Source organism: Rhinolophus sinicus, chromosome 9, assembly GCF_057876585.1.
Source record: "Rhinolophus sinicus isolate RSI-liver-muscle chromosome 9, RSI-T2T, whole genome shotgun sequence".
NCBI lineage: Eukaryota > Metazoa > Chordata > Mammalia > Chiroptera > Rhinolophidae > Rhinolophus > Rhinolophus sinicus.
Window position 1 is genome coordinate 24716099 of NC_142509.1, and position 13131 is coordinate 24729229.

The 13131-nt window shown below is 45.4% G+C and overlaps 1 protein-coding gene across 3 annotated transcripts in view; it reads right to left on the bottom strand.

Moving 5' to 3' along the window:
• Window positions 1–5212: 5212 nt before the first annotated feature.
• SEZ6L (seizure related 6 homolog like) overlaps window positions 5213–13131 on the bottom strand; it is a 179099-nt gene continuing 171180 nt past the window's right edge. For all 3 annotated transcript variants that reach the window (XM_074321069.2, XM_074321071.2, XM_074321070.2), the window contains exons 16-17: window positions 11823–11925; window positions 5213–8489 (exon numbers count right to left, since the gene is read on the bottom strand). In XM_074321069.2, the coding sequence (XP_074177170.2) occupies window positions 8460–8489; window positions 11823–11925 (133 nt within the window). In that variant the 3' untranslated portion in view covers window positions 5213–8459. The remainder of the gene's footprint in view (window positions 8490–11822; window positions 11926–13131) is intronic.

Genomic DNA, 13131 nt, shown 5'->3' on the forward strand with positions numbered 1-13131 from the left:
CTTGGGAGAGTTGCTTAAACTCTCCATGGCCTTTTGCCCCTTCTCTGCTGCCCCAGAGACGTGCATTATGAGGCTGCCAGCTGGAGCTCTGGATGCTCGGGAAATGCGTTCAGCCTCCCCCCAGACTTGTTGTAAATGCCTTATACTCACTTACCCATCTTCCCTGACAACAAACATCTCTGGGTCCCTGAATTTGCAGGGACTATATGGACGCCATTCTGGTGAGGAGGCAGCTACACAGTTCCCCAAAGCGGGTCTGTGACGGATGAGAAATTCCCTTCAGGATGACCGTGGTGGTCAGGGCCCTGGGAGGGAAGCTCAGGAATCAGACTGTTTTAAGGGTGACCATTGAGCTGTGTGACATTGGATGAATTATCCATCTTCTCTGAGCCTCAGCTTCCTTATCTACACTGGTTTGTCATTTGCAGGGTTGCTGGGAGGATTAAATGAAATCATCTCTACAGAGATTATCGCAGTGCCAGATGTCCAAACCTGTAGAGAATTTTTATGAGTTTATTTGAGCCAAATCTCAATGGATTGATAAAATGCTCTGGAGCATGGCAGTTTTACAGCTTCTTTTGTACGTTAGAATCAAAGGACATGGTGTAAGGCGGGTTACAGGAAATCCATTGGTGGTAGACTAAGGGGACACAAGAAAGCAAAGCAGGGAAATCCCGGGGTTGGATAAAAAGTAATACTTCTTTTATATTGGTGGGTGCAGGAAAGTTAATAATTAACTTTAACAGCACACAGAGATGGCATTCTGGGAACAAGATAACAATGAGGGGTTCTGTGGTCTCCTGTGGCAGGTGTGCCCTGAAGGGTATGGAAAAGGAGATTACTTTGAGATTTCAAAAGTATGTTATCTTAGATGCAAAAAATCAACAGACAGGCTCACTTAAGGTAAAGATTGACCTTTGTCAAGGAAGCTACAGGCTCTAAAACAGGACTACCTGCCATGACCCACTTTTAGTGAAGAATTTTTTTGTTCAGACCATCCTATGTGGTTACTTTCTGTCTCTGAGTGTGCAGGGCCTGCCGTGCTGGCCTCCCCTGAGCTTGTCAGTTTTAGTCTGTGGCCCTTTATTTCATCTACATGCTTAACACCTGTTAGCTGTCCCCCTGCCCAAGGTTATCCAACCCTTATGTGTCCCACCAGCCTTCATCCCAAGGATGTCTGGCTCTGCCGCTGTGTTCTTAACACGGCCTCAGGATCTTTTCACGGCCTCCCATTCTGTTCTTCCGCTCTTAAACTCACAGCTAAAATGACAAAAGACATAGTTGTGGCAAACGGCTGAGCAGGATTAGGACACAACTGCTGGGTGTATCTGCTGCACACGTTGAGACTCCAGAAAACAAAACAGTCATCAGCTCAATTCCTCACGGTGGTTACAGTGGGGGTGGGAGGGGAAGCAGCCCTGGATGGGGTGTGGGGCAACTCCCCCCAGGACCTCCAGGGGCCTCCAGACCCTTGGGCTGTGCATCTTTCAAAACCACAGAGCAATAGGAATGAGGTATTTTTTTTGTTCCTAGACGCTGCTGTTCCCTGAGGTCGTATTACGCTCTTTGTATTGGAATCTCAAAGGTCAAAGATTTTCTTAACAGAGGTGGACACAGGTAAAATCCAGCCATGAACATGTGCGTGGTGGCAGGTTTTAAGGCAGCCTACGACGTGAGCAGCTTGACAATCGGGTCCCTGGGAGAGGGAGCTGGTGCGGGGGTGATGTGGTGGGGGCGGGATGCAGAGAGACCGAGAGAGAAACGGAGACAGAAAGAGAAACAGAGACAGAGGGAAACAGAGAATCAGGGAGGGAGACAATAAGAAAAGAGACAGAGACACACACAGAGAAAGGCAGAGAATGAAACAGAAAGAGACAGAGAGACAGAAAGATTAGAAGATGAGAGGGAAGACGGAAAGAGAAAGGAAGACTGAGAAAGGGGAAAAAAAGCAGAATAGAAACAAACATAGACAAAGAATCCTGCTGTGTCAGAAACAACCCATCGGATGACTTTGTCCAAAGAAAAGAATCGTTTTGAGGAAGTGAAGTAAGATGGTGTTTCTGTAGGATTCTGAAGGCCTCCGAATAAACCATGCGGAGGGTGCCATCTGGTGGTTTAAAGAGACCCAGTACACGGTGACACTGATCACACCTTGGGCTTCTCTGTTGGTTGATGTTCATTCCTTCCACACAGGTTTAAGAATGCCTACTATGTGCCTGGCAACTATATTGCAAACAGTAGTAATAACAGCACAGTTTTAGAATGGTCATTTCTTAGTTTAGTGCAAACAAACGCATACACGAAATGTAAGGAAATAAAAACCAGGTCTTTAAAACGTTTAAGCCATGAAATTCATGTTGACACTACTTTTTCTATCCTATGTCTTTTATAGCAAAGGAGGAATAAATCTTGGTGGAGTCCTAACATGGGGGGGGGGGAGAGAGAGAGAGAGAGAGAGAGCAGGAGGGAGGGTGGGTGAGAAAAAACTAGGAATGGAAGGTTGGTGGGGGCACAAGATCTAAAAGGTTGGCAGAAATTTCTAGAAAATGGCATCCATGCCTACCTTTGCTTTTAGGTTCCACGTTGATGACCTATGTTCTCTGCTTATACTGTTGCAGAACATGTAACACCATCACCTCTGCATCGTCATTTATGGAGCTGGCTCCACAAATTACATGTTTTATGCTTGTGTCAGGCAGGATGGTGTCGGCCCCCTCGGAGACCCAGGGTTCCTCCCCATCTCACCATTCTTAGTGTACTGCTTTTGTCCTCGTGCTGGACACGTCCATTGCAAGATGGCCGTTGGCCACTGAAGTCATGAAGCATCACGACCGGGTTCAAGGTGGGAGAAAGGGGGCTGGTACTGGTGCTGTAGCAGCGGGGTCCCCTTTCCTCAGGAGAGCAAAGACTTCCTTAGAGCCCCCTCCAGCCCCCTCACACACACCAAGCCAACTTTTGCTAAAGCTCATTGGTCAGAAGGGGTCAGAGGATCCATCCTGGCAGCAAAGGAGGCGGGGAAAAGGGGTAACAGAATGATTCTAATTGAACCCAACTATGACCCATTCTTGGAGGATGGTGTCACTGTTGCTCTGAACAAACTGAGGTTCTGTCAGCAATAGAAGGGAAACAGATATCGGACCGGCACTTTTTAGCGTCTGCCCCAACCTTCTGTCACATTTGGGACTGTTAGTAACTTTTCCTCCTTCTTTTATATGGGGTGTAGAGGCCCCAGGGTGAAGCCTCCACAGTGACGTAGGGAGGTATCTTCCCCCAACGTGGGCCCCTCACCCCAATAAGCTGCTAATTATTCATCAAGCCAAGATTCAAACTCACAGTTCCAGCTCTTAGCCATTGCTGAACCCAGCCAAACACTTTCTAGGCCGAATGTCAAATAAGGGAGGGCATCCCTGGGCTAAAACAGCCTGCTTTGGTTCTGGGCGCTCTGGGAGGGGGTAGCACATCTGAATCTGAGGCTGGCCTCGGTCATTCCTGCCCTGGACACGGCCCAGTAGCCAGACTTCCTGGGTCCCATTCCCTTGTGTACCAGCTGTGTGAACTTGGGCAGGTGACTTAGCCTCTCTGAGCCTCAGATAGCACATCTGTAAAAGGAGAATAGTAACAGTTTCTTTACAAACAGGAATAGATGAGATATTACAGGGTGTCCAATAACTAGGAAATCTAAAACTATTCTAAAAGTGCATTTCAAGTGTAAAAAAAAAAAAAAAAAGAAGAAGAAGAAACAAAACAAATAGAAGTGGTACACAGCCAACAAATGCCCGATATTATTATGACTGCCATTACTGTTGTTGTTAGTATGTTATCCTGGCAGGGATCTCTCCGGTCACGTCTTTCTGGTTCTTTCTCTCCCAGCCCAGGGCTGTCCATCCTGACTAACTTGTCTGCAGCACATCTACCAGTGAGGGTGGTTTGTGGTCTCCAGGGAAGCTCTGTCTCTCCACTATTGTTGTAAACATGTGGGCCAGCGTGGGAAACAGAATTTTGGTTTCTGAAGGCATCCTGGGTGCACTTTGACCTTTCCATCCTCTTTCTTCACCCTGTCTGTCCTTCCTTGGAGTCTCCATTCCAGAATTGAGTCACAGGCTCGTGAAGGGTTCAGCCCCACCTTGGTCCTGCCAGCGGCCCTGGGCGCACCTATGCAGCGTCTCCCCAGGGGACCTTTCAGAAGCCCACCTGTCCATTTTATAATGGAAGCTGATTGGACACTTACAGGATGATGCTGTCACCCGGCTGACCTGTAGGGCAGGTATAAAACCAGAGGGTTGTTCTCGAGACTTACGATCTACTGGAATTTGCTTTGCTGTGTTTTGGCCTTCCTTGGGATCCATCACCCTTTCTTCTTTCTGAGTCTCCCTTTTGGAACGGGAAGATCTATCCTATGTCTGTTCCACCATTGTATCTTGGAAGGACATAACTTGCCTGGTTTTGCAGGTGCCCAGCTGGAGAGGAATTTGCTCCAGGACAACTGTACCTCCAGTCTGACCCGCACCTGCTTTCCGTGAGACTGTGGACTTTAGCGTTGATGTCGGATGAGGTAAGACTTTTGGGACTGATGGGATGGGATGGATATGTTTTGCATGTGAGAAGGACATGAGTTTGGGTGTCCAGGGGTGGAATGCTATGGAGTGAATTGTGTGCCCCCAATTCGTATGTTGAAGCCGTAATCCCCAGTGTTACTGGAGACAGGACCTTTGGGAGCTAATTAGGTTAAATGAGGTCATAAGCGTGGGACCCTAATCTGATAGGAATGTGGCCTTATAAGGAGAGGGGGGAGGGAGGGAAAGAGAGAGAGAGAGAGAGAGAGAGAGAGAGAGAGAGAGAGAGAGAGAGAGAGAGAGAGATTTGCCTGTGTGGACATAGTGAGAAGGTTATTTGTAAGCCAGGAATCAGCCATCACGCTGATCTCAGATGTTTCAGCCTCCAAAACCGTGAGAAACAAACGTCTGTTGTTTAAGCCACCTCGTCTGTGGTGCTTTGTTACGCAGCCCAAGCTGGCTAGGACAGGAGGATGATGGTATGTCTGATGATGGCAGAGTCCTGTCTTGTCCCAAACATTCCCCAAATGTTCCCAGCACCGTTCCCGAGTTGGCATTCAAAGTGTCAGTTGGCTCCTCCAACCTAAGGCCCAGAAACTGGAGATACTGCCCTTGGTGCCACGGTGGAGGCTTTGTAACAAAAATCCTGTGGATGTGACTCTTTTTCATTTCTTTTATTAGCATCAATATATACAAAGTGGAAAATGACTTCATTTCATTATTCTAGCTTACAAAGTTGGTTTTGCTTTTGATTCTGTTTGGAGATAAAATGGAAATGAAAACTTCCCAGGAGAAAGCCTGCCTTTAGGGGTGCTGAACAATCCATACCATCTGACCTCTTATGACCCGCCATAACCACTCAAGGGCATAGAAAAGTCATACTCTTTGGACTTACTCCAAAGAAAGGTCATTTTTGCCCAAGGCTCACTCTCAGTCTAAATCTACCCATATATTTGCTTTGTCACTTCCATTTACACAACCATCCTGATGATGTAGCCACTTTGTTTCCTGCAGGGCTGTTTGGCAATTTCCAAAGCTGTCAGCCTGAGGTTCCGTAGGCTCTCCAAGGAACTGACTTCAAAAGATCATATTTAAAGCATGTCTATGGAACTAAGTAAGGATGGCCATCAAGGAGTGACCAGAATACTTATGTTGGCTAAATAATTCTACTCCCCTCATCATAAAAGCAAAAGATGAGCTCCAAGCTGAAGAGGGTCCGGTGTGTGCATTTTCAAAGCACAGGGCAATTGCTGATAGTTCCAGCGTATACGAATTAGCATGTAATACACGCCATCACATGCATTCTTTGAAGCTCAAAATCTCTGTAAACGTATTTCCCCACTGTTTTAAAAACAAAGAGTGGCTTGTAGGAAGGTTCAGTCCGTTTCTCGAGTTTCTCAGGATTGTATCCTGTTCAAAAATATTTAATCCCAATGGGTTTATAAAAACAGACATGTATGAACTGAAATGAGATGCCTGGTACATTTTTGGCACTATTATTATTTCTTTACCTTTACATGTTACAAATACACATTCAGATATCTTAAAAAGAAAATGAGACCCCAACCTGTCTTTTTTTCAGTCACACTGTACATTGTCAAGCTTGCATGGTCCATCTTTAGGCTAAAACAAACGTTTAAAATATGATTCCAGGTGCTGTACCACTAGACAAAACTAAGACATCATTGGTATTCTGGGAAAAAAAAAATCAACACCTTTTCTATCCCTCCAATAACCAATAAGAATTCCTGGGCCATGGCCTGGCCAGGTTTAGGGGACAAGGTTAGAATAAAGATTTTACATTTTGTCAGTCTTTACGAAAGGCAAATGTTTAGTTTTCACAGAACCACAGTATGTTCTAAAATTAGGTATCAGTAATAGAGTTTTTCTTTCCAGATGCCTCGGAGTTAGGGTTAGAATAAGCATCAAACAGAAATAAAAGCAAAGATTGGATTCTGCCTTTTCAAAAAAGGTTACATTAATTTGCATTGTTGATCTTTCTCCAAACATGACATTGTTCACTAATGATCTGGAACGTTTTTCCTCTGGTTCTTTCAGAAAATGGGGTGGGCTCTGAATGGCTGGAAAACAGCTTTTAATTATCTCTTGCTGTGCGTCACGCATGCATGCCTTAGGGAGCATATATGCAGGATTCCTTTCTGGCAGCAGGAAATTATTTCAGCCTTAGACCTCAAGACTGAATGAAGTCCAAGCTCCTGGCTGGGAGGAAGGTATGTGCGTGTGTGCAAAGCCAACTGCCTTATGCTGTTTCAGACGCTTCCAAAATATAGACACCCAGCCATTCTCCCAGTGGCATGGCAGCCAGAAAGGTCTTTTCTTGTTTGAAAACCGGCCAATTTAACACAATTCTAGGGAGCGTGGGAGGGTGCCAAAGAGGACCACTGAGCCTGTGTGCTTCTCTGAACCATCGGCTGTCACTGGGGAGGTGGCTGACAGTCCGAGGGAGGTGAAACTGCCTTGCATGTACTATTCCTTCCGTGCATCCTCGTCCCCTGCCTTTTCTTTACACCTGTCTTTAGAAAAGAATCTTCCTTCTTAGTCACACGCTCACCAGTCCCACTGAGTTGGGATGTAAGGACCCTGATAAAATACAAGGATGCTCACGTGATGAATAAGGTGCTAAGAATTCCTTTCTGGCGTGAAATTCCTCCTTCTCTCCTCATTGGTGTTTGAACCGTATAATGCAGATTCCTTTGTGGTTTTAATTCCCCTGTTCCTGTTTCTTTGTATTTCCACGGTCAGCTTTCATGCCACCGACCAACATCTGGGCAGAGCTTCAGAGAACAGAAAAGCAGTTTCTTCTCATAGGACCCTCCCCGTCGAAATACTTGATTGCAAGTATAGCCTGAAGGTGACACCTTTCAGAGAAACAGTGCACTTGAGTCTCCCCTATTTTGAAGGCTCAGACATTCCAGCACCCCAGGAGAAAAACAGCTTACCCCTGGATTTCAGGACATTTCACCCCTGCAACACAAACCCTTATCACTCTATGGGCAAAGCTGTGGATATATTGTCACAGCTCGAGGGTGGCTTTGCTGAACAAGTTGATCGATTCTGGCACTTGTAACATAAATTACCTGCTCCTTCGTCGTTGAAGGAGTGTCAAGGAAAGGAACATTTTAGTAAATTGATTACCTCACCCAATGTTCCCCCTTCCCTAGTTCTTTACGGGAACTCCCAAATTTCTCATCCTCTCTGAAAATTTTTTTTTGACATTTATCACCTTTCTAGAAAGAAAACATTTTCTTATTTTGCCAGCGTCCAGTGAGGACAGAAGGGTTGAACAGAATGTTTACACAACACCTTTGTTGCCTTCAGAAGGACCACAGACGTGGCGGGGATGTGGCAAGACCTTTTGGGAGTTGGGAAAATCCGGAAGAGTGAACACAGGATTTGTTTAGGAGCAGACCTGGTTAAGTATCCATGCGCAATTCCAACGCAAGTTAATCCAACCTAATCTGGGGATTTAGATCTGTATTAAAAACACCAGGGCCTGGATCTCAAAGGTGCATGCAATTTGATGCAGCCATAGCATGGCACTGCCGGTGGGAGAAATTCAACCTGGTTTTTTGCCTTTTTTTTTTTTTTTTTTTTTCTTTTTCCTTCTGCTGCTATGTTTGCCATTTTTTCCACCTGCCTTCAGCACTGAGGCTGTAACATGAATCTAACTGCCATTGCAATACATCCAACCACACCTATTTCAATTTTAAATATAATAAATACAGTGAAGAAAACAGTAAGTCTTCAAGAAAGAGTCTAAAGAAAAGACAACAGCCGACACTCCGGGGGTTTTCCATCAAATGCCATATGGTCTCTGGATGAATTTCTTGAGGAGGTTGTAGCTGAGTTCACATCTGTAAGTTCCCGTCTCAAGTGTAGCTCTCTTTAAATAGAAACTTCATACTCTCTGGTTTCCTGCAAGAGAGAGATGCACAGATCAGTTAATGCCCGGTGGGGCAGAGTGACACATTCATGGTCTAGCTCTTCACCCTTCCCTGTGTCCATGACATTGGCGATGTGACTTTGCAATGCCTTCCACTCTGACCCTCACTTGATTTGGCCGATGGGTCATAAGGAAATGGGTCACAAGAGGGGCTTGAAAAGTGCTTGTGTTTCTGCTTGTGTCTTGCTCTTCTGCCATCACCATGAACAAAGTGTGCCTTGACAGCCTTTAGTCCCAACAGAAAGATGAGGGACGTGGAGAACAGAGCACAGTCCCCCAGACATGACTAGCCAATCCCAGATGTGTGAGCGAGCACAGCCGAAGCAGGACTACCACTCAGCTGAAACAACCTGAAAACACTGCCCCACTGACCGGCAGCGAATTCAAGTGTTGCTTTGAGCGACTGAGTTTTGGAATTGTTTGTTACACGGCATGATTAGAGAGCTAGGTAACCGACCTGCTATACTGATAGGTATTAACAAGGTCTAGTTTTTAAAGTGTTGTTCTTTATCAACTTGACTTTCTCTCAGGATTTGGAAACAAGCTACACAGAATGCAAAATAACATATGAACTCTTCTTAGCAATGTCATATCTAAAATGACTACAATATGTGGGTAGCAACCAGTTCAGTTTCTCTAATATTCATGGAGTATGTGTCATATACTCCAAGCCTCTGGATTAGAGGAGCAGGGTGATAGAAGAAGTCATAGGCTTGGCCGTGGGAGAGGTCACTGTCATATGCTTTAATGAAGGTCTATAGTTCCCGCTAATCAGGTCTATACTTTGTGGTAGATGGGAGTGTGGTAGGCAGACTCTAAGAGGGTCCCCACAATCTCTAACTCCTAGGGTTCATGCCCTTGTATCGTGATCCCCTCCCCTTACGGGTGGGCAGGACCTGTGACTTGCTTCTTACCAACAGAATACAGCACAGAGGTCCTAGCATGTCACTTCTGTTTTATATGACATAGGATTGTGCGTTTCATCTTGTAAGGAGACTCTCTCTCTTTCTGTCTGAGGAAGCAAGCTGCCATGATGTGAGCTGCTTTAGGGAGATGGCCACATGGAAAGGAACTCAGGGTGGCCTCTAGATGACAGCTTGCAAGAAACTGAGGCCCTCAGTCCCAAACTCCTGCAAGGAACTGAATGCCGTCGACAACCATGTAAGCTTGAAGTGGATCCTTCCCCAGTCGAGCCTCAGATAGGACCACAGCCCTGACTGACACCTTGATTATAACTGGTGAGCCCTAAAGCAGAGGACCCAACGAGGCTGTGCCAGGACTCCTGACCTATAGAATCTATAAGATAATAAATGTGTTGTTTTAGGCCCATAGGTCTGCAGTAATATTGTTATACATCAATCAATAACTAACACAGGAGGTCAGAGGAAAGGGGGTGAGGAAAAGTTAGCAGGAACAAGAAACAAATCAAGTTTGTGCCCCTCCTGCAAACTTTGGGAGACGATTACACATCACGACACAGTGAATTGGAAGGGTTGTGGTTGTGCAAAGTCATGACCAACCTGGGTCTCACACATGCCTCTGGGCCTTTGCACATGCTCTGCCTTCTCCCTGGCATCTTCATAAACCACCATCTAAGTTCTACCCACCTTACGTGTCTCAGTTTTACATCACTTTCTCAAAGATGCCTTCCCCCATGACTTCGGAGTTTCCCCCATCAGACATTTTTATAGCATCCCAATTTCTTTCATGGTCTTTAAAAATTGTGATTTGTTGCAGTGTTGGCGAGGGTGGGAAGAAAAGGGAACCTTTGTGCACTGTTGGTGGGATTGCAAATTGGTGCAGACACTGTGGAAAATGGTTTGGATGTTCCTCAAAAAATTAAAAATAGAGCTGTAATATGACCCAGCAATTCCACTTCTGGGTATTTATCCGAAGAAAACAAAAACACTAATTTGAAAAGATGCATGCACTCCTATGTTCATTGCAGCACTATTTACAATAGCCAAGATATGGAAACCATCCAACTGCCCATCACTAGATTGGATAAAGAAGTTGTAGTACATATATACAATGGGATATTACTCGGCCATAAGAAAGAATGAAATATTACCACTTGCGACCACAGGAATGGACCTAGAGGGTATTATGCTAAGTGAAATTAGTCAGACAGAGAAAGACAAATACCATATGATTTCACTCACACATGGAATATAAAGAACAAAATAAGCGAACAAACAAAACCGAAACAGACTCATAGATACAGAGGCAAAGTGATGGTTGGGGGATTCAGAAATACAAATTGGTAGTTACAAAATAGTCGCAGGGATGTAAAGTACAGCCTAGAGAATATAGTCAATAATGTTACAATTACTATGTATAGTGCCAAGTGGGTACTAGACTAATCAGGGGGAATCACTGCATAAATTATCTAAATGTCTAAGCACGGTGCTGTGCACTTGAAACTAATATAAAATAATATTGAATGTCAACTGAAAAAAATTCAGTCATTTTTTAAAAATTATGATTTGGTGCCATCAAGATATTCATTGACAAATTTGATTATTTGAAGTTGATGGGGAGGCAGTATAATGATTAACGGCATCAGACAGAGTTTGCATCCTGGCTCCAGGCGGGGCCTTCTGGCTATGTGCAACCTTGGCTAAATCATTCTTCCTTTCTCTGAACGTCAATGTCCTCATCAACCAATCAGAGATAACCACAGAGTGTCTCACAAACGGTTGCAAGGATTCAAGGATGATCAGGTATTTAAGATGTCCTGTCCAGGGTACGTATTATTATTGATAGTGATATTATTGTCTCCTTTTGACTGTAAGCTCATTAGTGGCAGGACCATGTCTATTTGGTTCCTGACTGTATCCCTAGCACCCAGCACAAGTCCTGCCACTCAAATGTGTAGGAATGTCACACACTGCCATTCAATGAGGAGTGGGGCATTCAGCAAGGAATGTCACACACTGCCATTCAATGAGGAGTGGGGCATTCAGCAAGGAGTGTGGGGATGCTGCCCATTGTCGCCAGGCCACCAGTGGGTTCTGACCCATCTCAGCCGTCTCTCCATGGGTTTTTGGTGCAGCCCGTTCTTTCTATAATCCTTCTGCCAAGAACAAACAACATGACAGGCTTGTCACTGGCTTGCAAAGTGAGCTGGGTTCTGGGAGCCGTTATTGCCATCGGGGTCATAGTGGGGATAACACAGGACCACTGGCCACGCCTTTCTGCCAGTGGCATCGTGAGCAAAAGGAAATGACACCTTCAGTTTTGCTATCGGTGAATTCAGAGCAGACAAAGCGGGAGGCGCTGGGAGAGAAGAGAGACCCACTCACCCCTGTCTCATAAATGGGGTTGTCAAATTCAGTTTCCACGGTGATCTGGCTGTAAGGGTGAGAGTACATCAGGGGAAGGCGGAGGTTGGAGTAATAGCGACATCTGGAGAAGAGACAGTAAAGGAGAGAGGTTATTGCTCCCGGACCACGAGACACCTTCCGATACCGAAGGGGAGCGGTTCGTGCCACTTTCTGAGCACCAGCACCTCCACAAACGACAAGGAGGATGGAAACAGCCTCTTAAAGGTGAGAATCTGAGCGGAGTGAAAGCTGAAATCATAATTGCACTCAACTTCACACCCAGTCAGTGATAGCAAAAGCCTCGGTGCCTCCCTTTACTAAGGAGGGGTTGGAGCTTAATTTGTTTTCACCCTGGAATTGATTCAAGTCCTTCTTTAATGCAAAGAAGCAACAATAACAGTGGGCATGTATTGAGCACCTACTGTATACTGCGTTCCCTCTGAGCAGCCTGAACACCTGTTTAAAGGTGGGTCCTCTGTTACCACACTCTATCTCTATCCATCATTGTGTTCGTCACAGGGTGTTATAATTTGTGTATTTCTCCTCTCCTCCTACTAGACTGCCAGCTCCATGAGGGCGGGGACAATTTGTATCAGGCAAATGCCTCAGGGCCTTTGCTCTTGCTGTTTCTCTGCCTAGGACCCTCCCATCCCAGATATTTGCATAGTTTATCTTTGCATTGTTTTCAAGTCCCTGCTCACATGTCATTTCTCAACAGGGCCTCCTCTACCTACTCCATTTAAGGTAGAACCACCACCCCTACCCCAGCTCCCTTTTTCTCCCTTCCCAGCTTTCTCTTTCTTCCTGTATTTATCACTTTCTAATGTACTACATACTTTTCTCACGTACTAGTTCCTATTCCCCCTCCCTCCCTGTTAGAATCTGGGTCCCATGAGGGCAAATATTTCCTTCTGCTTTTTTTCCGCAGTGATGTGCCTAGAGCCCAGAAAGCTGCCTGACACATAGTAGGTGCTCAACAATTGTGAATTTGAATGAATTAGTGACTCCCCTAGGCATTGTTTAGTATCATCTTTCTTCCTCAAAGGCAAGTTCTAAGACCCCAACTCCTGGGACAATGTCTAGCACACATGCGGTTGTCAACACATGCTTGTTGAATAAATGAATGAATAGTGAGCGAATAATGGAATGAGTGAGGTGATGTACCTGGCCATGTGACACGTCTATCTCTTTCAGTAACCCACAGCTCCTTGAGGTCAGGGATCGCATCTGTCTTATTTGCTGCTACCTGCTCAGCCCTCCTACCACGGAGGGTTGGTAGGTGTCCAAT